This window comes from Bidens hawaiensis, unplaced genomic scaffold (assembly GCF_021521415.1).
Source record: "Bidens hawaiensis isolate Kalapana, Puna unplaced genomic scaffold, B.hawaiensis_p1.1 tig00002414_1, whole genome shotgun sequence".
In the NCBI taxonomy this organism is placed as follows: domain Eukaryota; kingdom Viridiplantae; phylum Streptophyta; class Magnoliopsida; order Asterales; family Asteraceae; genus Bidens; species Bidens hawaiensis.
The window spans coordinates 519,766-544,948 of record NW_027491131.1 but is presented as its reverse complement, the minus strand read 5'-3'; the positions used below and the strand labels follow the sequence as shown (position 1 = coordinate 544,948).

At 34.7% G+C, this 25,183-nt stretch overlaps 2 protein-coding genes across 2 annotated transcripts; both read right to left on the bottom strand.

Annotated features, from left to right (window-relative positions):
* Nucleotides 1-14,133: 14,133 nt before the first annotated feature.
* LOC143619058 (glycosyltransferase BC10-like) lies at nt 14,134-15,336 on the bottom strand. The gene has a single exon (XM_077091083.1). The coding sequence runs from the start codon at nt 15,334-15,336 to the stop codon at nt 14,134-14,136; it is 1,203 nt and encodes a 400-aa protein (XP_076947198.1).
* A 2,582-nt stretch (nt 15,337-17,918) lies between these two features.
* On the bottom strand, nt 17,919-19,816 carry LOC143619128 (glycosyltransferase BC10-like). Its single transcript, XM_077091136.1, has 2 exons — nt 19,370-19,816; nt 17,919-18,563 (listed from the first exon to the last, which is right to left on the bottom strand). The coding sequence occupies exons 1-2, from the start codon at nt 19,814-19,816 to the stop codon at nt 17,919-17,921; spliced, it is 1,092 nt and encodes a 363-aa protein (XP_076947251.1).
* Nucleotides 19,817-25,183: the final 5,367 nt, after the last annotated feature.

The window sequence follows — 25,183 nt, the reverse complement described above, 5'->3', positions numbered from 1 at the left end:
GAAAACTATGATCAAGCAGGCAGAGATTTATTAGCACAAGACAAGAAAGCCTATCTCATTTTAACCGCCTGCCTTTCAAATGAGATCATGGACACTCTTCGTGAACACACAAGTGCCAAGGGTTTGTGGGAAGCACTTGTTGAGAAGATTGAGGGTAATGCTGAAATTAGGGAAAACAAGAAGGCCCTATTCAAGGAAGAGTTCAATAGGTTCAACCATCGACAAGGTGAAGCTGTGTTGGATTTGGTAAAGAGATGAGAAGCTGACGGTTAGAGTCAGAGCTGCCAGTGTCAACATAACCAACTCTGAGGTCAATCACAAGTTGATGAATTCGTTGCCTTACAGTTGGAGTACAAACACAATCACAATCAAGAGAACTACAAATCTAAATGCCATGACAAACAGTGATTTGATTTCTACTATCAAGTCATTTGAAATGGATGAGCAGATGAGAATGAACAATCATCTAAGTTCTCTGAATCAAGCTGGAGTAGGTACTGCTTCCTCAATGCCAACTGTTTTTATTAGCAAGACTCAACAGAATGTGTATCCTGTGACCACTCCTAAGTACTCCCCAAGTGTGCCTTCACAACCAACTGCTTTCATCTCAACCAGCAATCAATCAGATTCTTCAAGTATAAGTTCATTTCAAAAGGTAGTCGACAGTGCGGTTGCCCAAGCATTAAAAGCTCAAGGGATTTCCACATCTTCAAAACCTTAACCAAGCAAATCTTCAAGTTATTGTGAAGCTCTTCCATTGCTGAATGATTCAAATGTCTTAATAGTTCATGCTTTTCTGTCATGTCATGAAGAATTATTGCAGGGAAATCTATTGCCACCACAGTTTGAGGCTGGGGATTTGAGAGATATCAATCAAAAGGATCTTGAAAAGTTGGATATCAAGTACCAAATGGCAATGGCTATGCAAAGAGCCACAAACTTCATGAAGACGTATGGGAAGGATAGCTTCAATGACTTTGACAGGAAAATGATTGGATTTGACAAGTCGAAGCTACGATGCTACAACTGTGGAGAGAATGGTCACTTTTCAAAAGAATGCACGAATCTCTCAAAGCCAGCAACTGATATTCGTGTGACCGAGGTGACAGAGGAAGAAAATAGCAAAGCTGCCGGAAAGAGGCATGAAGTGCAGAAGCCAAGCAGCTCAGCTCAAAGAGTTGGGAATCATCCACACAAGGGCAATACAAGTACACACTCAAAGGCCCTTGTCTCCCAATCGGAGGTCCAAACTGGTATGGATTGGGATGATCAATTCCAAGAGCTGCAGAATCCTCTCAACATGGCTGGCATGGCTTTCACAACAAACAATGAAGCTTCTTCGTCTACTGCTGCAAGTTCTGATGCGTCACCCTCTGATGAGGTAAATAAAATTCTTTACTCTCAAGCTTGCGTGAATAAAGTTACATATTATAGATATATTCAGGACGAAGTTTTGAAAGAAAATGCAAAACTTTAACTAAATGCTGAATATGTAAAGGCTGATAAGATCTATGTTGAAAAGATTAAAACTCATCACGATGATGTTGCAAATCTTAAACTTAAAATCTTTCAAGAAGAGCACAATGTCATCTATTATAAGAACATAATTAATAATTTAAAAGATGAGATTAAAAAGTTGAAACTTGATATTTTGATAAACGAGAAAAGGAAAAACAAGTTGAAAGATTTGAAGCTTCATCTGAACAATTAGATGATCTTATTGGAGCTCAGAGAAGTACTAAAGTTAAATCGGTACTAGGTTATGATTATTCAGCGATGCCTCTACCAATGAATAATAATTACACCTGCCTACCCCATAATACTTCTCCTGATGAAGAGATGGCTTATAGTATTGGTAAACTACCAAAACCAGTGAAATTTGTTCCTGCTGTCTCTCCATCAAAAGCTCAAATTTCATCATCTGATAAGTCTAACGTCAACGTATCTTGTGTAGCAGGTGATGTAAGTGGTGATTGTGGGAAGGTTAACCAGGGTTGTAAACCAAAAGGAGAATTAGAACCCCGTTTTGAATCTTGTGTGGGTCTAACAAAAACGATTAACAATCCTATCTGTAATAAAGTGTGTGAATCAATGTTAGGAAGCTTGATGTCAGGATCAAAAGCTGTGTTTTGTGAAACATCTAGTGATGACTGTTGTACAAATATTTGTAATGAAAGTGAATGTTCTTCTTCTAATTCAGAATGTGAAACTGTTTTTGATGAAATCATTGAAGTCAAGGTTAATGAACAGACTAGTCAGAGTTGCTCATCAACTGATCATAATGTTGAGAACTTAGTAAGAGAAATCCAGATTTGAAAATGAAAAACCAAGCACCTCCTGTAAATAAGTGCCACCAAAGAAAACCTCATTTTCCCAATATACAAATTTAAACAATAGTGCTCAATATTATGGTCAGATTGATTGTAACTATTATTATTCTCAACAGAAACCTAGACATTCAAACTATTTTGCTTCAAAATTTTTAAATGATCATCATTATAAAATAGATACAAGTTATAGAAATGTTAACCCAACTACATCACCCTATCACACATATCTCAGTGACCAAGATATCTATAAATGCAATCAAAGAAAATGTTGTTTTGTTTGTGAAAATCCGTCTCATCTTGCAAGACATTGCAAAAACTGGCAAAAGTAACAAAGAGATCTAAACAGTAAGTTTGGTCAGCCATTTTCTAAGTTTCCTGCTCAAAATAAGAAAATGCCTAACCAAACTTACACTTCAGCCAGTGAGACAGATTTAAGACCCAAGAGAACTGAAAAACCCAAGAAACCTTTCTGGCTAACCCAAAGAGAAAGAAAAAGGTTAGCTAAGGGATCTAAAGCTAAAAAGCTCAAGAACCCTTCAAAGGCTCTCTCAAAGGCTAATCAAGAAGATTATGTGGTTAAGCCTAAACCAAAATGAAGGCAATCAAGAAAACTATTTCAAAGCCGGGGAAATCATAATTCAAGTTCCTCGAGGGATTGCTCTTCAGATTCTGACTCACCAAAAGATTACATTTTCAGAAATCATATAATTAAACTTGGTGATTTTGTGTTTAATTTTCCCGAGACAAGTACGTCTTGGGAAACCCTCCACTAACTGGTTGTTCGTGTGTGTAGGGTCAGCCAGGACGGCCTGTCAACAGTATTTGGTACTTGGACAGTGGCTGCACCCGACACATGACAGGAGACGAGTCCCTGTTATTCGACATCAAATCATTCGATGGTGGACACGTTTCTTTTTCCGGTGACATTGGAAGAGAAATTACCAAACAAGGGAAGGTCTCGAATGGTACTTTGACATTCGATGAGTTCAATCTGGTGAAACAGCTCAACCACAACTTGCTCAGCGTGTCTCAAATCGGTGATAAAAAATTCTCAACCCTATTTACAGAACATGAATGTCTGATTCTAAAACCAGGTTTTAAGGTCCCTGAAGAGTGGATCATGTTGCGTACTCCGAGGCACAACGATGCATACATTCTGGACATGAGAAGCAATTATTTCATGCATTCTACTTCTTGCTTGATGTCCAAGGCCTCGGAGAATGATTTATCTTTATGGCATCGACGTTTGGGTCACGTCAACTTTAAGAACTTGAATAAGTTGGTTAAAGGTGACCATGTAAGGGGTTTACCAGTAAAATCTTTTCACTGTGATGAAAAATGTTTATCTTGCTCTAAATGCAAACAGCACAAACTCCCTCATAGACCCAAAACCGTCAATTCTATAAATTCCACTCTTCAGCTGTTGCACATGGATCTTTTCGGTCCAATTCAACCAATGGCAATAGGTCGAAAAGCCTATTGTCTGGTTATTACTGATGACTTTTCACGTTTCAGTTAGGGCACAAGGATGAGACATCACAATTTCTGCTCGGGCTTATCGTGTTGGTTGAGAATCAAACTGACAAGAAGGTGAAGTGTATCAGAAGTGACAATGGCACAGAGTTCTGCAACAAGGTGGTGAATGAATTCTGTCACAACAAGGGAATTGTCCATCAACTTAGCACACCTTACACTCCCGAACAAAATGGGGGTGGCTGAAAGAAAAACCGTACTTCGGTGGAAGCTGCTAGAACAATGCTCTCATATTCCAAACTACCATTGATTTTCTGGGGTGAGGCCATCAACACTGCTTGCTTTACCCAGAATCGTGTGTTTCTGAACAAAATATTGAACAAGACTCCGTATGAAGTCTTCTATGAAACAAAGCCAAGGGTAAATTTCTTCAGAACGTTTGGATGTCCCTGTACCATACTCCAAAAAAATGCTGGAACAACCTCCAAGTTTGCTGAAAAGGCGGATGAGTGCTATTTTGTTGGTTATGCTGCCGACAAATGTGCTAATCGGGTCTACAACAAGAAAACTAGAGTAATCTTGGAGTCATTCAACATTGATTGGCAAGAATTGAACCCTACTGATGCACACAATGGTCCAGAATGGATGTTTGATTATGAAAGTTTGTTCAAGCAATTTCGTGGAATGTACATGACTCCCGCTGTACCAATGGTTTCCCCTGTTGTCTCTCTGCTGGTTCAACCTGCTGATGATCAGTCTATCCTGATGCATGTTGTATTGAGAGATCTTGGGCATGTTGACATAGCTGCTGATGCACCCATACTTAATATACAACCCATAGCGAATCATCCAGCCCTGGTCAATGATGAGCAATCCACTGCCGACGCCACTGAAATGCCAGTTGTTGAAGACATGACTGATTCAGATTCTGATTCATATGTGTCAGCCGATAACAATCAAAATGTTCAAGTCGATCAAGCATAGCCACCTCTTGCAGAACCAAGTGTTGTAGAATCTGTCCCCACACCTCCCTCAGAAGAAGACAATCAAGGTCCTGCAATGGAGGTCAATGCATCAAATATGCAGGTTGAACCAAGTCCGAATGATGCTTCTGATAACACCAACACTACCTCTGTTCCATCCGTTGTTGTCCCATTTTATGACAACCTATGGGAAGGTCCCACTGCACCAGAACACTTAGTCGATCAAGAGGAAGATGAAGTGAATCCTCAACCAAATGTTTCTGTCCCTGCAACCACTGTTTCTCATCCCATAGAGAGCTTGACTATCCAGCTTCAGGCCACACCAGTCGAGCATGTCGACCAGATTCCACAGCTTCCAATTCATCGTCGACATTCGACTGAGAACATCATTGGAGATCTGTTCGCTGGCATTCAGACACGCAGTACTTCCGGTAACATTAACATATGTCTTTTTTCCTGTTTTATTTCACAGTTGGAACCCAAGGACTACAAAGTTGCACTGAGGGAGAATTCCTGGGTTGAAGCCATGTAAGAAGAGCTGTTGCAGTTCAAGAAGCTGAATGTTTCGAGGCTAGTGAAGAAGCCAGAAAATAAGAAACCGATTGGAACGAAGTGGGTGTTCCGAAATAAGAAAGATGACAAGGGGGTGATCATTAGAAATAAAGCCTGGCTTGTTGTGCAAGGATTTTGGCAACGTGAAGGTCTTAATTACGATGAAGTCTATGCACCGGTAGCCAGACTAGAAGCAATTCGCATCTTTCTGGCATACGCCTCGTACATGAACTTCAAAGTATATCAAATGGATGTGAAGACTGGTTTCTTATACGGGAAAGTAAAAGAAGAGATCTACGTCAGTCAACCTCCAGGTTTTGAAGATCCAAGTCATCCTGATCACGTTTACCGCCTTGATAAAGCACTTTATGGTCTTCACCAAGCACCTCGTGCATAGTATGCCACACTGGCCGATCATTTAGTGAAGAATGGATACAAGAGAGGAATTGTTGATCAAACTCTTTTTGTCAAGAAAGTCAAAGGTGATCTGATTCTGGTACAAGTTTATGTTGATGACATTATCTTCGGGTCCACGAATGAGGATCTGTGCAAGGAGTTCTCTGAGGTTATGCAACAGCGATTTGAAATGAGTTCCTTAGGGGAGATGACTTTCTTCCTGGGCTTACAAGTTGAGCAAAAGAAGTACGGGACTTTAATACACCAAGAAAAGTACGTTCACGACATCTTTCTTGACTCCAATCGCTACGCGACCTATTCTCGCTCCTGATCCATCGGGAAAACCAGTCGATCAACACCTTTACCGACCGATGATTGGTTCCCTGATGTATCTCACTGCAAGCAGACCAGACATCATGTTCCCTATTTGTCAGTGTGCCAGATATCAGTATGACCCGAGAGAATCCCACATGACGGCTGTCAAGCGTATTTTCAGATACTTGAAGGGTAGACCACGTTTGGGTCTTTGGTATCCAAAGGAGTCACCCTTGGAACTTCATGCTTACACCGACAGTGATTATGGGGGATGTAACTTGGACAGAAAATCTACATCCGGTGGATGTCAATTCCTGGGAGATCGGTTGATCTCGTGGCAGTGCAAGAAACAAGTTACCGTGTCCACCTCCACAGCAGAAGCTGAGTACATCGCCGCATCCAGCTGCTGCTCTCAAGTGATATGGATCCAGCATCAGCTGCTGGATTACGGTTTGAATTTCTATGGATCCACAATCAAATGTGATAATGAGGCGGCCGTTGCAATTGTTAAAAACCCGGTCCAGCACTCAAAGACTAAGCACTGACATCCAAATACACTTTATTCGTGATTGTTATGATCGTAAGCTTGTTGACATAAAAAAGGTCCATACTGACTATAACTTTGCAGATCTCTTTACTAAAGCTTTTAGTCGTGCCCGATTTTTGTTTCTCGTCGAGTCATTGGGCATGATCTCCTTTGAGTAAATTTTATCTTTGTTTTAAAATAGTAAATATTTTTCAAATATGTCACAATTTTAGAGGGAGAAAATGAGTTAAACTTAACTCACCAAAAAGATTTTAAATTTACTTTTAGTAAAACAAAAATCAAGCCATTTGACTTAACAAAAATATTTCAATTTTTTATATATAATATTAATTTCATCTTTACTCCTATTTAAGAAAATCTTAAGAAAACTCTAAAAGCATTGTTCTGTTAAGAGGAAGCTCCTTCGTAGAGGGAGTCGGACATTTAAAATTTTCACTTAAGAACTTGATCCGACCATATGTAAAGTGATAGTACATTGGTATGTATTGATCCTAGCAAGTCAAAATAATAGAACAAAAGGCTACAAAGTCATTCATTGATGTGTAGATAGGCTTGACAAACAAGTAAGTGTTGGGCGATATAAACTTAAATTTCTGCCGTTGCTAGTGGCTACACGTTTAAGAAGCGGTTGCATGATTCCATTCAAGTCATATCAATGAAGGATAAAATGTAATTACACATGTCATACCCAAGCCTCTCTTTACATGATCACAGTGGTCTTATGAAAGTCAGTGACAATTTTAATTTTCATTGAGTCACGAAAAGAGTTAAGTAAAACGTCAAGAAAAGCAAGAAAAAGAAAACAAAAGAGTCAGAAAAACAAAAGAAAAAGAGTCAGAAAAAGTGTCAGTCCTAGGAATTTTAACTTCTGCTTTATTTCTTCATTTATTTTCGACTCAAGCCTTGAACTTTCTACGTTTGTAGTGATACAAGATCTGATTGTTAAGGCCCTGAGTCTTCTGCTTTGTTTTATTTTCTTTCTTTTGTTCAAGCCTTGGACATTCTCTGCGCGATAATATGGTATTATCCGACCTGATTGTTATGGCCTGAACTTCTGCTTTATTTTAATCTTTCTAGATCGAGTCAAGTGTGCAAAGCACAAAGTGTCATGTATATAGTGTACAATGAGTCAAGTGTGTTAATAAGAATATTGTGATCAACTAAGAAAGGTTTAAGTCAAGTTGAGGTGATATGTCAACACAAAGTAAACCCGAGATATTATAGAATCAGTAAAATGTCTGATTAAGTGGGGACCACATAAGCACTATGCGTAATTGAACTTCAAATGTATCACTTTGACATCAAAACACTTGTCAAGTTAAAAAGGTGGACAATGTCTACAGTCAATGATAAATTGTGTCACAATAACTTCAAAATGGAGACGCGATCTAGGGCTTTGCAAATCAATATGATTCCATGTCGCGATCGTTCTTTGTAAATTAACTAAATAAAAGATCTATGTAAATTAATTCAATTTTTAACTTCAAAAGGTTTTAAATTTTCTTTTATTTTAGTTTATTTTGTTTTGTTTTTGTTTTATAAAATATTAAGTACCTGTATAGTTTAATATTTTCAGTTTTATTTTTAATTTTATTTTATTTTAATTTTACTTTTACTTTTGTTATTATTATTATTGTCTTCTTTTATTGTGTTTTTATGTTTTGTTTTGACAAAGAGATCAATCTTGCAAATGTTTAACACTAACGGACCGTCAAAAGAAAATTATAAAAATTAAACAAGTGCGTGGATTCGGTGAGTAAACGTTTTTCGGGTTTGAAAATGCAAATATTTTAAAGACCGAGGACCGAGAGTGTATTTTTGGTGAATACTCGCGATGTTTTGACCTTATCGCGAGATAGGCTGACCCTATATAAATGGGAATCCCAAAATATCTTTCACTATTCACCAAACACTTTCACTTTTGCACTCTCTCTCTTCTCTCTTATCTTCAACTCTCAAATCCTAAATCTTCTTCAAATCTTCAACGATCCGGCCTACTTTTTATCAAATATGTCGTTGAATCCTGAATATCCTCCCTCGGTATAACTTCATAAACACCTCGTTTCCTCCGATTCATCCTTGTTTATGGGTTCTCAAGGATCGAGACGTCAGTTATTATGAACCGTTGGTTAGATCTAAGGATAGATCTTCATAATTTGTGTTGCTATCACGCTTAGATTATGATATTAGGACTTTAGATCGAGTTTATCATAATTAAATTGTTGGTTTTAGGTTTGTTTATTGAACAGTTTGTAGATCTAGGCTTGTTCATATGTTCAAGGGTTCAATTGACCATGTAAATCTAAGGGGGTTGCCTTCAAACTTTCCAGAAACCTAATTCAGGTCTAGGCGACACCCAAGGAAAGGAAAAGGAATCAAAATTTAAGCTAAAGAACTTTTTCGCTTGGAAGGAAGTTTCGCTTCTCATGGTCATGCGAAGCGAAATGCCTTTTGTTTCGCTTCTCATGGTCATGAGAAGCGAAATGATTTTGGTTTCGAACCGGGGGGTTCGGGCCCGAAAACAACTCAAAACCATTCGAGTTGGATGAATCATTCGAGTGGAATGGAAATCCATTCGGCTCGTTCGGTTCCAGCTCGGCTCAATTTGGGTCCATCCATTTTTCCACTTATCATGCCTCGTTACACCTGTTTCAATGTTAGGACAAGTTTCGGGTTATAATAACTCCATGTTCTTGCTTAGTACGGCCCAAACATCACTTATTCATACCGTCGAACCCAAGACCCGATTCATCTTAGTTTTGAATCTTAGCACAACTCAACATCAAAACCTAAACCTTTATATCTAAGACATACCAAATTTGTGACGAAAAAATTTTTATGATCGAATTTGCAACCTATTTTCGGTCGCAAATCCATCACAAGTTTACTGCACATCACATATGTTCCTAGCTTTTATGTTTCCAGTTTCTACAAATATATATAAATAGATATCAACTTCTTTTTTGCATAAATTTATAAAACCATACAACTTATGCACAAACAATAAAAACAAAAATAATAAAAGCGAAAATATGTCTGTTATATAGTGGTGACAATGAAATGTCTTTTTTTTCAAATATTACCGTGTCCTCCTCCAAATGCGGCATGTAACGATCTTTCATGTCTGCACAATCTACCGCTTACATGGTTATGATCGTAGCTGTCAGAAGATGTATATATCGGCATGTTAGTCACAATTAGACAAAATGTGGGTTCAAGTGTTTGTGTTTGTGTTTGTATTTGTTTGGATTTAAAGAAAGATGCATAGGTTATATAATCAAAATAAGGGTTCTAAAATTTGCATTCAAGAAATCTTTAGGGGTGGAGTATGACTTTGGTAGTTTGGGATGACTTTCCTCCACATAACCACATGACCAAACTTAATAATAAATCGACTTTATGCTTTTTTTTTTTTTGAAAATTGGATTTTAATAATTCAAACTATTGAGCATTGGCCAACATTAATCCCAACTAACAATGTGGCTAGTGTTAATTCCAACTTTCATTTTCGTTACCAATAGCACTCCCGATCTAATTGATTATTAACTCCGTTAGAAATAGTTGCGCTTATAGTCCTTATGGTTTGGCCAAATTATGATTTTGGTCTCAACTATTTATAAAATTACCAAAATACCCTTAACATAAAATAAATAAATATAGAAACACAATAAATGAATATTTATATGCCCACCTTTAAAAACAATACATTTTTTTAATGAATTAAAACATAATATCTATATACTGTATATAATATAGGAGTCATGGACAAATTAAGACCAATTTTAAAGGATTTACAATTATTTAAACACAAGATACAACCTAAAATGAGGGTAATGTAGTCATTCTAACATTAAATCTCACTTGTTTTCATTTTTCACCAAAATAGTTACAACCTTCCTCTTTAACTTTAATCAACTTTTATGATTTTAAAGATTAGTTATAACTTTGGTCCTTTATCTTTTAACTATTTATTATTTATAATTTCATTTTTAACACAAATACTCCCACAATTTTTAAACGGTCACAACTTTTTCGTACGTTAATATTTTTTTTTAAAAACTGCACCATAAAAACGAGCATTTAATTCTCTTTAATTTGAGTATGATATTGTCATAGTTTCTTTTCAGTTAAAAAAATAAAATTTCACGTATACGCATTTGCAGTCCGGTTTTGACGGTTTTAAATTAAACCATGAGCCAAGCCATTATTAACGGTTTTTGGTCAGCGGCAACTAAAACTAAACCTTTGAAAATTGAAACCCAACAAAACCAAACCATTAACAATGGTTAGGTTCTGTTTTCGTTTGTATCTCAATATTAAATTGAGTTTAAAATAAAAAATATGAATCTACTTATCCCAATAAATGGTTTCACAGTTACAAACGAAACAAGAAGCACCCATAAATCTATAACGTCATTACCAAGGTGATTTCCTGCTGCATCATGCGGGCACCCGTCTAGTATATACATAATAATATTTAATGTAATAACCCACACACCCCCCTTTAGCATCGTCATCCTCATCGAAACTCGGCTCCACCGCCGGACAACCAGTCAACCACCGTTGACCACTGCCACACCACACCACCGCCACCTGCATCAACAATACCACCGCGTAGATGACGAAGATTACTGAATCGACGACAGAGATGACGGAAACGACGTCAGTTCGTCAAACCATGCTCCGATTGCTTTATCTTCTATAGAACCGTCTTTGACGGAAATGACGTCGTATCATATGCCTTTAAAAACCATTTTCGACGGAGAAGACAGAAACAATGTCGTATAATGCTCGTATTGACGGATTTTTTTAATTAGAATTTGTTGGTCTTCAATTTCAATATGTACGGATCTCTTCGACACTTCATGGTGTAATTTGTGATGGAATGGGAAATTGGGGGTGCGCGTTGGTGGTGTTGCTGGTGTCGATGGCATGCGGTGGCAGTGGCGTGGTCGTCTTGCGGTGGTAGTGGCCAATGGAGGTCAGCCACGGTGGCAAACGGTGGTTGGTAGCGGAGCTGGTGTTTCGTTAAGGATGATGAGGGGGCTATAAATATTAAATTTATTGTTTTTTATATTTATGTATTTTATGCTAGGGGTAGTTTGGTAATTTCATATACAGTTGAACCCAAAATTGTAGTTTGCCAAACCATAAGGACTACATGTGCAAATAATTGTAACGGAGTTAATGATCAGTTAAATCGGGAGTGTTATTAGTAACGAAAATGAAAGTTGGGATTAACACTAGCCACATGTTTGTTGGGATTAATATTGGCCAATGCTCAATAGTTTGGATTATTAAAATCCAATTTTCTTTTTTTTTATATATAATAAGGCATACTTAATATTTCAATTTTGATGTTATAAGGAGGATCTCATATGTCACGTGTTGTATCCATATCTCTTCTCGCAAATTTTCTCCGTGTTTCTCTTACTAATAAACCTTTTTATTTTAATTGATGATATAATTTTAAGAAAAATATTAATTATACTTTTTTTTTGAACGACCAACTAAGTAACGCCGGGTACTGCGTACGCGGTCCTCAATGGCTAAAGTTAGCCCGAGCCGGCCACGAGTCCAGATGGACGGAGCCCCTAGCGGTTCACCTATTGAGGGATTCCCGAGATAAAGCCCGACTCCCACGCCCGCCAAACGGCATGACAGCGAGGAGCCGGTAAAACCGGGTGAGATCGGGACTCGAACCCTGGCAAGCCAGGGTCATCCTCATATCTCCCATATAAATTGGTGATAGTAAGCTTTAATTCCCCTACCTCTCACTAGTAAAGTAAATACTCTACCATTAAGCCACATTCAATTTATATTAATTATACTAATAGAACACATTTATTTGAAATTATCCCTTATAAGTATAATAAAATTTAAAATCTAATTATGTAACTTTTATTTTCAATCAAATAGTAAATGAAAATCACATTACATTAAATAGCAATTAATGTATTTTTAAAACCCAATTACATATTTTTTAAACAACCAACAAACAAAGAATGTCTATGTACTTCGTACGGGGTGACCCAATAAAAAGGTCACTGCCAGTTGGCCCAGTCAAGCCATACGGAGCCCTTAAGCGCCTCAAAGTTATCTCCAGTTTCAGGAGAAACCCACCCATCCGAAGGCCCACATGTGATAGAACCCGAATACTCTCTCAGAATCGAACTGAAGATCACAAAGATACCGGTTTTCCTTTATTGAGTCACCCATGTCCCCTTCAAAGTGTTGTAAGTGAGGATTGTACTTAGACTCATGCTTTTTACCACTACACCACATTAGAAAGGGCAAACCAATTACATATCATTTATTTTTCCTTCTTTGAATTGTCGGTATATGTATTATATTTTACCACTTATAAGATGTAAATAAAAATTTAAGAATTTTATGTATTGATATATTGCACACAGGGGTTCTAACATGGTAAAGTAATATATTGAACATAAATATTCTGTCTAAAAGTAAATGGCATTTATAACTTTTTTTTTCTTTCTTTCTTTCTTTTTCTTTTTTCTTTTCTTTTTTTTTTGTGAGGAACACATTTATTGGGCTAGCTTATTTCTGTAATGAACTTATTGGGCTTGAAAACCAGCAGTTTTTTTTTTATCACATTACGAAGGGAAAAATTATTTATTAAAATGTAATTTAAAAGTATTTAGCTATTTATGAAAATGAGTTTTTTTTATAAACTTATCTTTTATCACTCCTACTCTTATTAAGCAAAATAACTTATTGTAAAATTTTATATTTAAGATAGATAAAAACAACGAATTAAATCTTTTTTTTCACCTCGTCTAAATCAAAATTATCCAAATAACGTTTTTGGAAAGTGTTTTTTTACATATTCATATTCTTTGTTTGTTTTGGCTTTTCATTGCTTTCTTTTCTTCTTTTATTTTTTTTTCTAAGAGCATTTTTTATATGTATATATTTGGGGTACAATATATTTATGTTTGATAATTCAACTCTTTTGTGATAGAATTTTTTTCTCAGTTGTCTTTGTTAGTAATTTTAGTGTGATTAGAGATTAACTTGTTGATCAAGTTAATTGTAATATGAATCTAAATAAGTCGGTATAGGATGCACACTTATCAATCTTATTATAATTTATATTCTATTGGTACTTAGGGGCGAGGCCCCTAAGTCATGGGGGTTCCAAAGGGGCAACGCCCCCTTGATGGGGGGACTCGGGGCAGCGCCCTGGCTAGTGTCGAGCTGCAAAGCATCAGAAAATTATATTAATTAATTTTTGTTACAAAGTTTAATGAAACCAACAGGAGCGTATTTCAGTTGTTATCTTTGTCCATATAACAAACCCTAATATAACGTTATTTGATCATACGAAAGATCTCTCTAGTTCATCATAACACTCACAAAATCTATACTTGAATCTTGCTCTCAAATCTGAGTTTCATCCGGTCAAAATATTTGGGAACCACAAACAATTTTGATCTGATAGTCTTTGCACGACTCTCAGATATCCAAAGATACTCGTTTGCAGAAATTTCCCAACAGTTTTATGATAAAAAAGCTATAAGTTGAATTGCATAAGCTTTGGTGCAATTTTTAACAATCTATCCAAAGCATGAGGGGAAAATTTCCTTGCGAACAAATGACATGTTTGGTTTTTCTTCCCGTTATACTCGCAGCTTCTATCATTCCTTACCTTTAACAAAAACTTCTCGGTCACATCGTTTCTTGTGTATAGAGTCGGGTGGGCTCCAAGTATCTTCCAGTCAACAAAAGTCAAAGTCTGGTTAGAATTTGTTCTACCGAATATCTTAGTGACAAATGTCGGTAAGTAATGCTCGTCAGCGAAACATTTTCCGTTACAAAAGTCATGAAAAACAGAGAAATACTTCTTTTCAACTATCACCTCGACAGCTAGGTCGCGGTCCATCTCAAACCATTGTGACCCTTTACGCCAGTCTTTAATATCCACAACAGGTGCCATTTTCTTACTATAACGATCACGCCCAACAGGCCCCTCTAGGTCATACGACTCCACAAAGTTATGTTTCGAGTTAATAAGGTACGAGTAAACCGTCGAAAAGTTAAATAGTGGAATACACGCTTCAGACAAAAGCACAAACCGTTGGTTAGAGTAATCCAACAACGCGTTTGCTAACAATCGACGCCCGGCCTCCACCATATTAGGTTTCCCCCATTGAACAGGCTTACTCGGAACCCTCCGCCCATAAAACACCGAATCCTCCGCCTCGGTCACTTTCACCAACTGATTCGACGAATGAATATAAACTGTGAAAAGACCATTATACCCTTTAAAAAACCTCTCCCACAACGGCGCCAAAAACACCAGACCTCTCACCAAAAACATAAACGCCACCTTCGGCGTTCTATCAAACGGATACTCCCGAACCTTCGGAACCATCGATGCTCTCCAAATCAATTCCTCATCTGTCATATCATGCATTATCTCCGGCGGCGTCAGGTAACTTTTCAATCCGACTGACACCCGCGATAGAGGCGGGTTTCGGGGTGTCGGTGCCACCGAATCTGATTCGCCGGAGAGGGCGCCGGAGTTGTCGCCGGAGAAGGAAAGTCGGGTGAATTGAAGGGCTAATGAAATGTTTTTAATTTGGAAAGTGAGGATGATGCCGGAACATAAGCCGAAAGCGAAGAATAAGATAAAAGATATGAGATTTGATGGTGGATTGAAGAGCTTAACGAGTGATAAGATTGTTGGGTTTTGATGAGTTCGATTGGTTTTCATTGTTGGGTTATGAAAAATTGAATCTTGTTTATTAATTTGCAGTGATTGGAATTGAGGTTGAAGATGGTGGATGAAGAAAAGGGTTTTATGCAGGGGATGATTATTTAAAATTTAAAAAAGTTATTTTTTTTATTTTTGGTTGTAAGAGCATTCACAATCCATTCCCCATCCATATCCCTATAATTACACTACAAAACACTACATTTTTTTTCCTGTTTAATTAAATAATAATTTTTATATCTTTATTATTACAGTTTTCTCTCTCATCTACTCACAACCTACTTAACAAATATTAAAAAATAAATAGAGGCAAACAATGTTCCCTAAATGTTTCCCCAAATTTACAAAAATCACTACATTTCTCTCTCCACCCTATAATTTACACTCACAACCATTCAAAACTCTACCCTATAATTTACCAATCCCCCTCACATAATTATGGGGGATGGGTTGGGAATGCTCTAACGTTCTTATTTTTCCATAAATGAAATCATTAAAGTATGATATTTTTTTTCAAAATTGTTCTTTTAATATTAAAAGTAATTTGAGAAAAAGGTAAATAACGTTTGGTCATGTAACTATCAAACAGGTGAAGTACATCCCGAGAAAAATATAATTATATTAAAAATCATTAAAAACTTTTTTTCTTTTTAATTAAATATTATACTTTTAAACTTTTATTATTACTATTTTTCTTTTCTTCACTTACAACCATTTTAAAATAAATATTAAAAAATTAACTTTCGTATATAACATTTTCTTTTTTCTCTACTCACAACCACTCTCAACTACATCCTATAATTTACAAAAACCCTAACATATTTTTAAACACGGGCTGTGAATGCTCTAAATGTTCACATAAAAAGTGTGCTTTGTTTGGCCAAGAAAATTAAATAAAAAACTATTCTTGTTCCATGTCATTTTTACGTTCATGATGATGCTTAAGACGCTTGGAAAACGCCCAACTTGTGTCGGTGTTGGTGCGTTTTATACGGATTGTGGTTTTGGGCTTCTTGCTACTAGATATGTCGTAACACGCATTTATAGGAAAATTTAAGGTTCGTTCATTTTAGGAATCATGTATGTTGCGTTTAAGTGAATGGTTGAACTAAAGATGTAGCGAAACATTGGAATCAAAATCGAAATGTGTACTGTTTGCGTACTTGATTTATAAATAACGATATAACTTGACTATTTGTAATTTTTTTTATGAAAAGTATCTTACTGTTAGAATTAGTTTATAATGGTTCTGTTGTTAAAGTATTTGAAATTATAAATTTACTAAAAATGTATTGTATTTGGTTATGTTTGATTTGGTATAAATGAAACTGCACATATATTTATTTCACTTGGTAAATAGTATAGGAGAATACTTCTAATAAACTGAATCGGCACTTTAATTATTTTCTATAAATATGTTATTGTGTTTTCTTTTGAATTTATCAATACTACATTGTGAAATTATAATATGTCATTGGCATATCTCAAAATCCTAGAACATGTATCAATTGGAATTTGGAAAACTCGATCAAGTTTAAATAAAATGTTGAGAACACTGCAGTTTTTGTTCCGTGATTCGTTAAAAACTGCTATTTTAGTTGAATAGTTTAGAATTTACAAATTTAGTCCTTGATCTTTCATTTTTTATGCAATTAACTCAAAGCCAACTAATTACTTCATCTACTTATTCTGTTAGTTATTATTTCCCTTAATTTATTAAAAAATCGTCAGCCAATTTCTTATTCATCATCTTCTTAGTTCATCAAAATCATCATCATTTCTTTAGGTGTTCTTAGTTCATCATCACTATTTAGTATTCACTACCATCATGAACCACCACCGCGGCGTCATGTCACCATGTTTCTCCAACAACGAACCAACAACCAAAGTTTGAAGCTTTGAGGTTGATCATATCACAGTATTATAATGTTAAAGGGGCATTACGGTCTTTCATTGAAAACTAACATAATAAGTGGATGGAGGTATTTGGCTTGGAGTTAATTGCAACGCAAATGAAAATCTAGAGTTGAAATCATAACAACGGGAACGAAAACCGCAATTTACAATAAATTATAATTTATACGAAATGATCCATATGACTACAAAATCTGTGTTAATAGCAAGACAGCTTACCTAAGGGTTACAATAAAATCTTTGTTTTTAATCTTTTCAACTCTTCCTGTTCTAGACTTCTAGGAGATGAGTTTTCCCTCTCTAAGATTTTTAACTTCTAAAATTATAATTCCATTAATGAACATTTTCATCATTGAAGGTTTATTCCAACTTTTTATTCATTTCAAAAACATGTTTCTTCACCTTGGTCACGACTTGTGGCAAACCCAACGACAACTATTAAACTCGTTGTGAAATAGGGACTTGACGTAAGAAATGTCTAGTCGATGATGAATCTTGTTATGATACTGGAACATGGTGTATTTGTAATTCATATTATAATGAACAATATACATTGGTTAATATTCTTTGTATCATATTTGATGGGAAATGATTTTATAAAGTTGGAAATGATTTTATAAATAAATATGTGTATATAAAAACTTGATGCAACATAATATACAAATTACCTATGGGCTAAACCCGAACAGCCTCAGACCTATCTTCAACAATGGCTCTAAACAACTCGGCTGAAACTTCCTAGCAAATAAAAAGCAAATCGAGCTGTTACCACCATTATACGTACAATTAGACTCGTATCTAACTCGGTTTAGAAACGTCTCTGTAATATTTATTTTCCTGAAGGTCTCAGGATGAGACCGGCGACCAGACCAGTCAGTCCATGTGACGGTCCTATTTGTAGTCAAATCCGGATGGACCTTATTTACCAGTGTGGGTAAGTAATGTTCGTCCATATAACAAGGTGGAAAACAATGGTCCTGAAAGACTTTATAATACAACTTATCAGATATTATTTCTACAGCGAGTTCTCTATTGATTTCGAACCATTGTGAGCCTTTGCGCCAATCTTGCAACGTTATTGTGGGACCCATTCGCTTGTTGTATCTCCCACGACCGATCTTAGTTGGATCGTCAAACAAACTTAGGAAACTTTGGTTGGCATTGATAAGGTAGTTATAGATGGTTGTGAAATTGAACAAAGGAATGCATGTTTCGGATAGTAACATGAATCTTTGATTGGAGAAGTCGAGTAGTGCGTTTGCTAGAAGTCGTCTCTCAGCATCGATCATGGTTGATTTACCCCATTGAACATGCTGTAGAAAACGCGGAAAATATTACATTGATAGTGGTCATTAAATATTAGCAATCTAAAATTTCACAAATTTAATGATCTACATACAGCTTATCATTATTGTTTGTAAATTGTAAAGTTAAAAGAATATTGAATAAGGTTACTAATTTACAATTGATTTAAGTTTGTTATGAACTTTTTAAAAAGAAGTTAAAAAGTATAAAAAAATCCATCACAATATGTGAAAGAAGTTAATATAAAGTATAACAACAATCTTTAACAATTTTCTTGAAAATTTATAAAAACAGCAGCAAACTCTATAAAGAAACTAGCAAAAAGTAAAAGAAGTTGGTTGCAAACCGTACACAACATTTGTAATTAAATAAATAATTACATGAGAATAAATCACTTAGCAAATTATGTAATACAAGTTAATAAAAATAAATAAAATGGTTGTAAATCGTTCATAAATTTGTAATAACAATTAACAAATACCTAAAAATTGAATTAAATACTTGTAAAGTTTATAGAAAAAAAAAGTTGATCTATAATTATACTAGTTTAAAAAATCGATCATAAAAGGTTCAGCTTCAAAATTGATCGCAAATTTGACGACTATATAGTCAATCGCTAAATCAGTCACAATAGTTGTTGCAAAACGTATCAACAACGGAGAAATTTTCAACTAAAAATATCAAACTCAACTGTGTTTTAGCGACTAATTTAAGACCCTTTTGCTTACACAAACATCATTTTTATGAGTGTATTCTATTAATTAATTTAAAAAAGAAACTACTAGTAACAAATCAAAAACTTTGCATAGCGAACCTTGCTTGGAATTTTTCGTTTATAAAACACTGACGAATTTGGAGGTTCATAATTGAAATCCGGCGACGTATGAATATAAATTGAGAAAAGACCTTCATGCCCTTCAAAGAATCTTTCCCAAAATGGACCCAAGGGCAAACTACCTCTTGTCAAGAACATGAAGGCTACTTTACTTTGACCCTCTACGAACCGCGGGGCCCTCACTGCTTTTTCCATGAGCTCTTCATCACTCATCGCATGCCAGATATCTACAATACCGGTTGAATCAGTAAATTCCACAGTTTGGTGAATTGGTGTAGAAGATGGTGAAGATGTTGAACATTTATGACATAATGTGACTGCGGTGACAGAAGGGAGATACAAGTCATGTGGGACTACAATCATTTTGTAATGATCAACGACAAATGTGCCAAGAACAAACACGGTCATTGACATGACTAAACACATGGTTATGGTAGAGGTTACATGGATGTAGCCTTCATTGATCCATTGTTTTGCATTAGTCTTGGCATGCATTTTGAAATGTTTGTAGAATTGTAGGGTTTGAATTGATATATTAAATGTTTTATAGTATGAATTAGCTAACAGAATTGATAAAAGTACAGGACATGTACTTTTTTTTTAGCTTGTAGGAATGGTGTGATTACCACACTAGATGTAACATGAAAGCTTCATACAAATGTTATTGTTATCATGATTAAGCTTGTTTCTTTAATCTTAAATTGTGTAATGTGTTATATAAGATTAACGTGTCACGATAATCATGGTCATACGAATAGTTTTCGTCTCAAATATGTTATATATAAATGGATCGATAGAACAATAGGTGTTATCGCGTGCACAAGGTGTATATAGAAAAGGTTCAAATGAAAACCACTACAAGAAATGGGAAACGTTTTTTGGTTGTCAGATTTACAAGATGAAGAAATTGTTACGTGATGGTATTTCGTGATGAAATTAAAAACAAAATATAGTGTATTCACCGGTGAATGGAAGTAAACACTTGTTTTGTATATAAATTCATAGCCTTTTTATTTTTGTAAATTAAGATGTTTAAATTGTTAATAGTTTAATTAATAGCCACATTTACTAGAGATTTGTCTAATAAAATAGTTGCTATTGGTTAAAAAAGTACATAAAGTTTATACGGTTTAATTCAAATAGGAAGACTCATTTAGATCTATTCAAATATTAAATTGTCAATGTGCCATTTTTCACATTTTGATAACTTAAAGCATATCAAAATGGATTAGTCATAAGTCATAACTATTGTCTATCGCCACCACCTACTAGTCTAGTTACACACTACCACCGCCACCACTATCACCATCGACACCCCCTCCACAGTTATCTTTGTCGTCTCTGCTTCCACCACCTACTTTGTCGCTGCCACTTCCAACCATCGTCACCGGTTGCTACAAAATCCAAGGCTGTTATGACCAAGCTAACACTTTTATAAAATAACTAGTTTGAGCCCTGTATATTACACGGGAATTGATGGAAATTTAAAACTACAGGAATTATCATATATTGTTAATACAAAACAATTTATATTAGAACTACAGGAATTACAAAACAAACATTACACAAATATTTTACAAATAAGTAAAAAATTTTCTTGTACACTACATTTGTGATTGTATTGGTAAAGATACCTTGTTTATGAAGAATTAAAATATTTAGTCCATGTATGCTTGTAGCTCTCATAGTTACCCGTGTGAGAACACATGTTCTTTCAAGTACAAACCAACCTTAGATAACGATTAACCTTGACATTTGTTTATAGTCGATGCAAAACATACTACAAGGAGAAACTGGTGTCTTTGAAATACAAATGCTATTTTTTTTTCATTATCCACATATTTATACTTAGGACTGTAGTCACCAACAAAAACATTCTTTATAATGTAACACATATCTTCACACACACACGCACACATATATATATATGATGAATATCATTACAAAACTCTTAAATTATTTAAGAATTCTAAGGAACTCTTAATAACGTACTAACGTTTATTTGAGTGTAGTTTTATCATTTTTTATATTATATTTATGATTACAATTATATAAATTAGTTTTTACACATATCGAATTTTCTTTTACACGTATGTAAGTTTTTTATTACATAAAGCTTACACATATGTAAACTATTAGTTTATATATGTAAATCAAAATTTTATATATCAAATATGATAAAATTACTCTCAAATAATTTTATTATACAAAAAATTAAAAAAATATTTGGGTTTTAAGAGTTTTTAAAAGTTCTTATAAATAAACAATAAGACACTTACATTCCGTGTATTAGTCCAGAACCGATGATTATGTTTTGTCTTTTTAGGCTTCTTAACACATCTTAAATTTATCAAGATGTGTAAGAGCATTCTCATCCAACCCCTCATATTATGTGAAAGGTGTTTTTATAATTTAAAGAGTGATTTAGAGTGTTGTGAGTAAAGGGTTTTTATATTTTAGAAAAAGTAGTGATTTTTCTGTATATTTGAAAAGTTACTGTTCATCCCCTATATTTTTTTAATATATTTTGAAAGTGGTTGTGAGTGAAGGAAAGAGAAAATGTAATGATAAAAGGTATAAAAAATATTATTTAATTGAAATGGAGAGAGAAAATAAAGTGAGTTTTAGTGTAATTTTTGGTTTGGAGATAGGGAGTGGGATGCATTATGATAAGGAAGTGAAATGCATCCTACAATTTAATTTAACATCAACTAAAAGACAAAATATTTGGGAGTCGGATCTAAATAGGCAGCGGCGAGGATGCAACTGTGTTTGGGATGGGGGTGTTCTAAATTGAAAGAAATATGACATATTGGGTCGGGTAATAAGTTAATAACCCATAGGCGTATCCAAGAAATCCATAAACAAGTTATATATTGAAAATAGTTTAATAAAAAAGGTAGGAGGGCTAAGAGAATGACAAGTGGCAAAAATGAGTATTCTTTTGACTCGGACCTATTTTGACAATAACATGTTTTGACCTAGTTTAATCCTGCATTGTTTCGACTCATTATTGAAGCGTTTTTCCAGACTTAGTCAGTGTTGATCGTTTCGAATCAACTTTCAACTTTGGTCTGCTCAGAAACACTAGTCAAGTTTGGACGTTTTCTTTTGGTCAGCTTTTCTTGGATGGTATACAATTACTCATTGTTCATTAATGATATTTTAGAACCAAGAGTGGCGTTTAAGTGAAATAAAGGCAAGTCAATGTTCAATAAGTGTGCCTTTGGTAATTGGTATGTATATATTAGTCGTCCTAAGTCCTAAGAACACACATATTAGGGCTGTCACTTTTATCCGAAACCCGAAACCTAACTCGAGAAAACCCAAACCCAAACTAACCTGATCAGAAAAACCCGACCCCGAGAAAAGACTAGTCCGAACCAGAATCTAAGTAATTCGGGTTGGTTCTCGGGTTTGATTTATAAGTTTCGGATCAACCCGGAAAACCCAAATAAACTTTTATTAGTTTTGAAATTAAATATATTTTAGGAATAACATGCTAAGTTTTAGCCACTAAAGTTATCAAAATCTGACTTTAGTCGACCGTGTCATTCCAAGAATTTTGGATCGATTATTTATTGTTAATTTATGTTTTCCGTTTATTACTAATAGCAACCGTAATCGAACAACCGAATCACACCCGATTGAAGAAGAATATGGTTCGAGTTACTCTTCTTTTGAATTGTTTTATCAAGTTATGTTGGTTTATTATTTGATTATTTCGTTACAAGCAAAGAAGAATATGTTATTTCAGTTTTAGCATTGTAGTTTTTTAATTTTTTTTAGGATACTCAAAACCCGATTAACCCAACCCGAATTATCCGAACCCGAAAAACCATGAGAGATTTGGGTTGGGTTTCGGGTCAAGGTTTAAAACTTTGAATCCCGAAGAACCCGACCCAAAAAACCCCAAACCCGAAAAACAAACCCGAAGACCACCCCTAGCTTGATCATGTTAATAATTTTAAGGGTTTAACAAACAATAACTAAATTTCTCAAGTGTTTTGTTTAAGTTACTAAAAAAGAGGTTTTTCAGTTTAGTCAATAATTTTTCACTATGTTACAATTTTGTGAATTTTTTTATAAATATTATTTAAAAAAAAGTTAGTAATCTTAACAAAACATATATGAATGCTGGTTAATGCTTGTTAATTATTTGTTCTTCTAACTTAAAGTAGGAGGTAATATTGACTAAAAAAATGCTTTAGAAATAACAAAATTTTTATAACTTTTCAATGAAATTGGTATCTTTATTCTATTTGTAATTAAATTTGTAAGAACTTATAAAAGTAAAAAAACAAGTGCTTTTTTTTGGTATACATGTGGGAATGGTGTGATTACTACACATGATGTAACATGAAACTTTCACGCAAATCTTAATGTTACCATGATTAATCTTGTTTCTTTAACCTTAATTTATGTAATGTATGATATAAGACTAATGTGTCACAATGATCATGATTATACAAAAAGTTTTAGCATAATAGTCATCCTTAATTCCTTATCAAATTAGAGCATGTTTGGGATTGAGTTTGAAAACACCTTATTGACTTATTTGCTTTTTCAAAAAGCCAATGAGTTAAAGAGGTGTTTGGCCACTACGAAAATCCTTTTTATTTTAGTATTTACACCAAACTGAATTTAACCGAAAATCGAAAAAATCAATTGATAGAAAACCAAATTCCCTGAAAATCAATTAATAGAAAACCCCGAAAATTGGTTACAACCTTTTTTGGTGTGTACCGTACATCAACCGATACCAAACCAAATAATTCATTTTTCATATATTTCTAGCTTTTATACCTCTATTTGCATATAATTATAGTTTTTATGCATTCGTTTCATGTACATGTCATGTTTTTTAACTGTATTTCATGTATTTATATGCGTCTATTTCATGTATTACTAAGCAAAAGAGTTGGCTTCGTCATTATGCGAAGTTTAAAATTTTAGCCCAAGGTTGGTTTTGTTATAACCAATCAATTAACCGAAACTAAACCGAAAACTAACATGTTAACTGAAATAACCAAACCTGTTTCAATTATGGATTTTCCAAAACCAATTATCGATTATCGTCTTAGTTATGTTTAAAAACAAAAATTAATCTATGTTTGCTCCCCCTCTAGTTGGGGGTCTCCGTGATCCTTCGGGTAAAAGTACGGTTTGTATACGTTCACTCTCCATTGATCCTACCGGGTATAGTTGTTTCTCCTATAATCTCTTAGAAAGCTTGTAAGTGGTCGAATACTTAATCTTCACTAACAATTCGACCGACTTCCATGATTATAACTCTATTTCAAACTCGAATAGTCTAGTTAGATATTCAAGTTAAACTCCGATGTTTTGAATTTATAGCATAACAATTTGATCCTCAAGAAATGCCTTAGTTATTTACTTCAAGATAAACCATTTTATCCTTTTAAGTCATAAGTTTTGGATTTTGAAACTATAAACAGTCATAATGAATTTAGTCATTTACATAACGTTAAGTATCCTCGGGGTGTTTGGCTGAGCTTTTAAAACTGCTTATTTGTTTATTGCTTTTTGAAAAGCAAAAACAATTCTGAAAAGTTTATAGTCAAGCTTTAAACTGAAGCTTACCAAACAACTTTTACTTTTTAAAGATCAAATAAACAGTTTTTTTTTAAAAGCACATCCAAACACCCCCAGTTCATTTATGAACCAATTATGACTAATCAATATTAGGTTCCAAAATTCAACGCGTTTCACGTCTTCAGGTTGTCTGGGTGGTCATAGGGTTGTGCCATAAGGGCCAACGTATTTTCATAG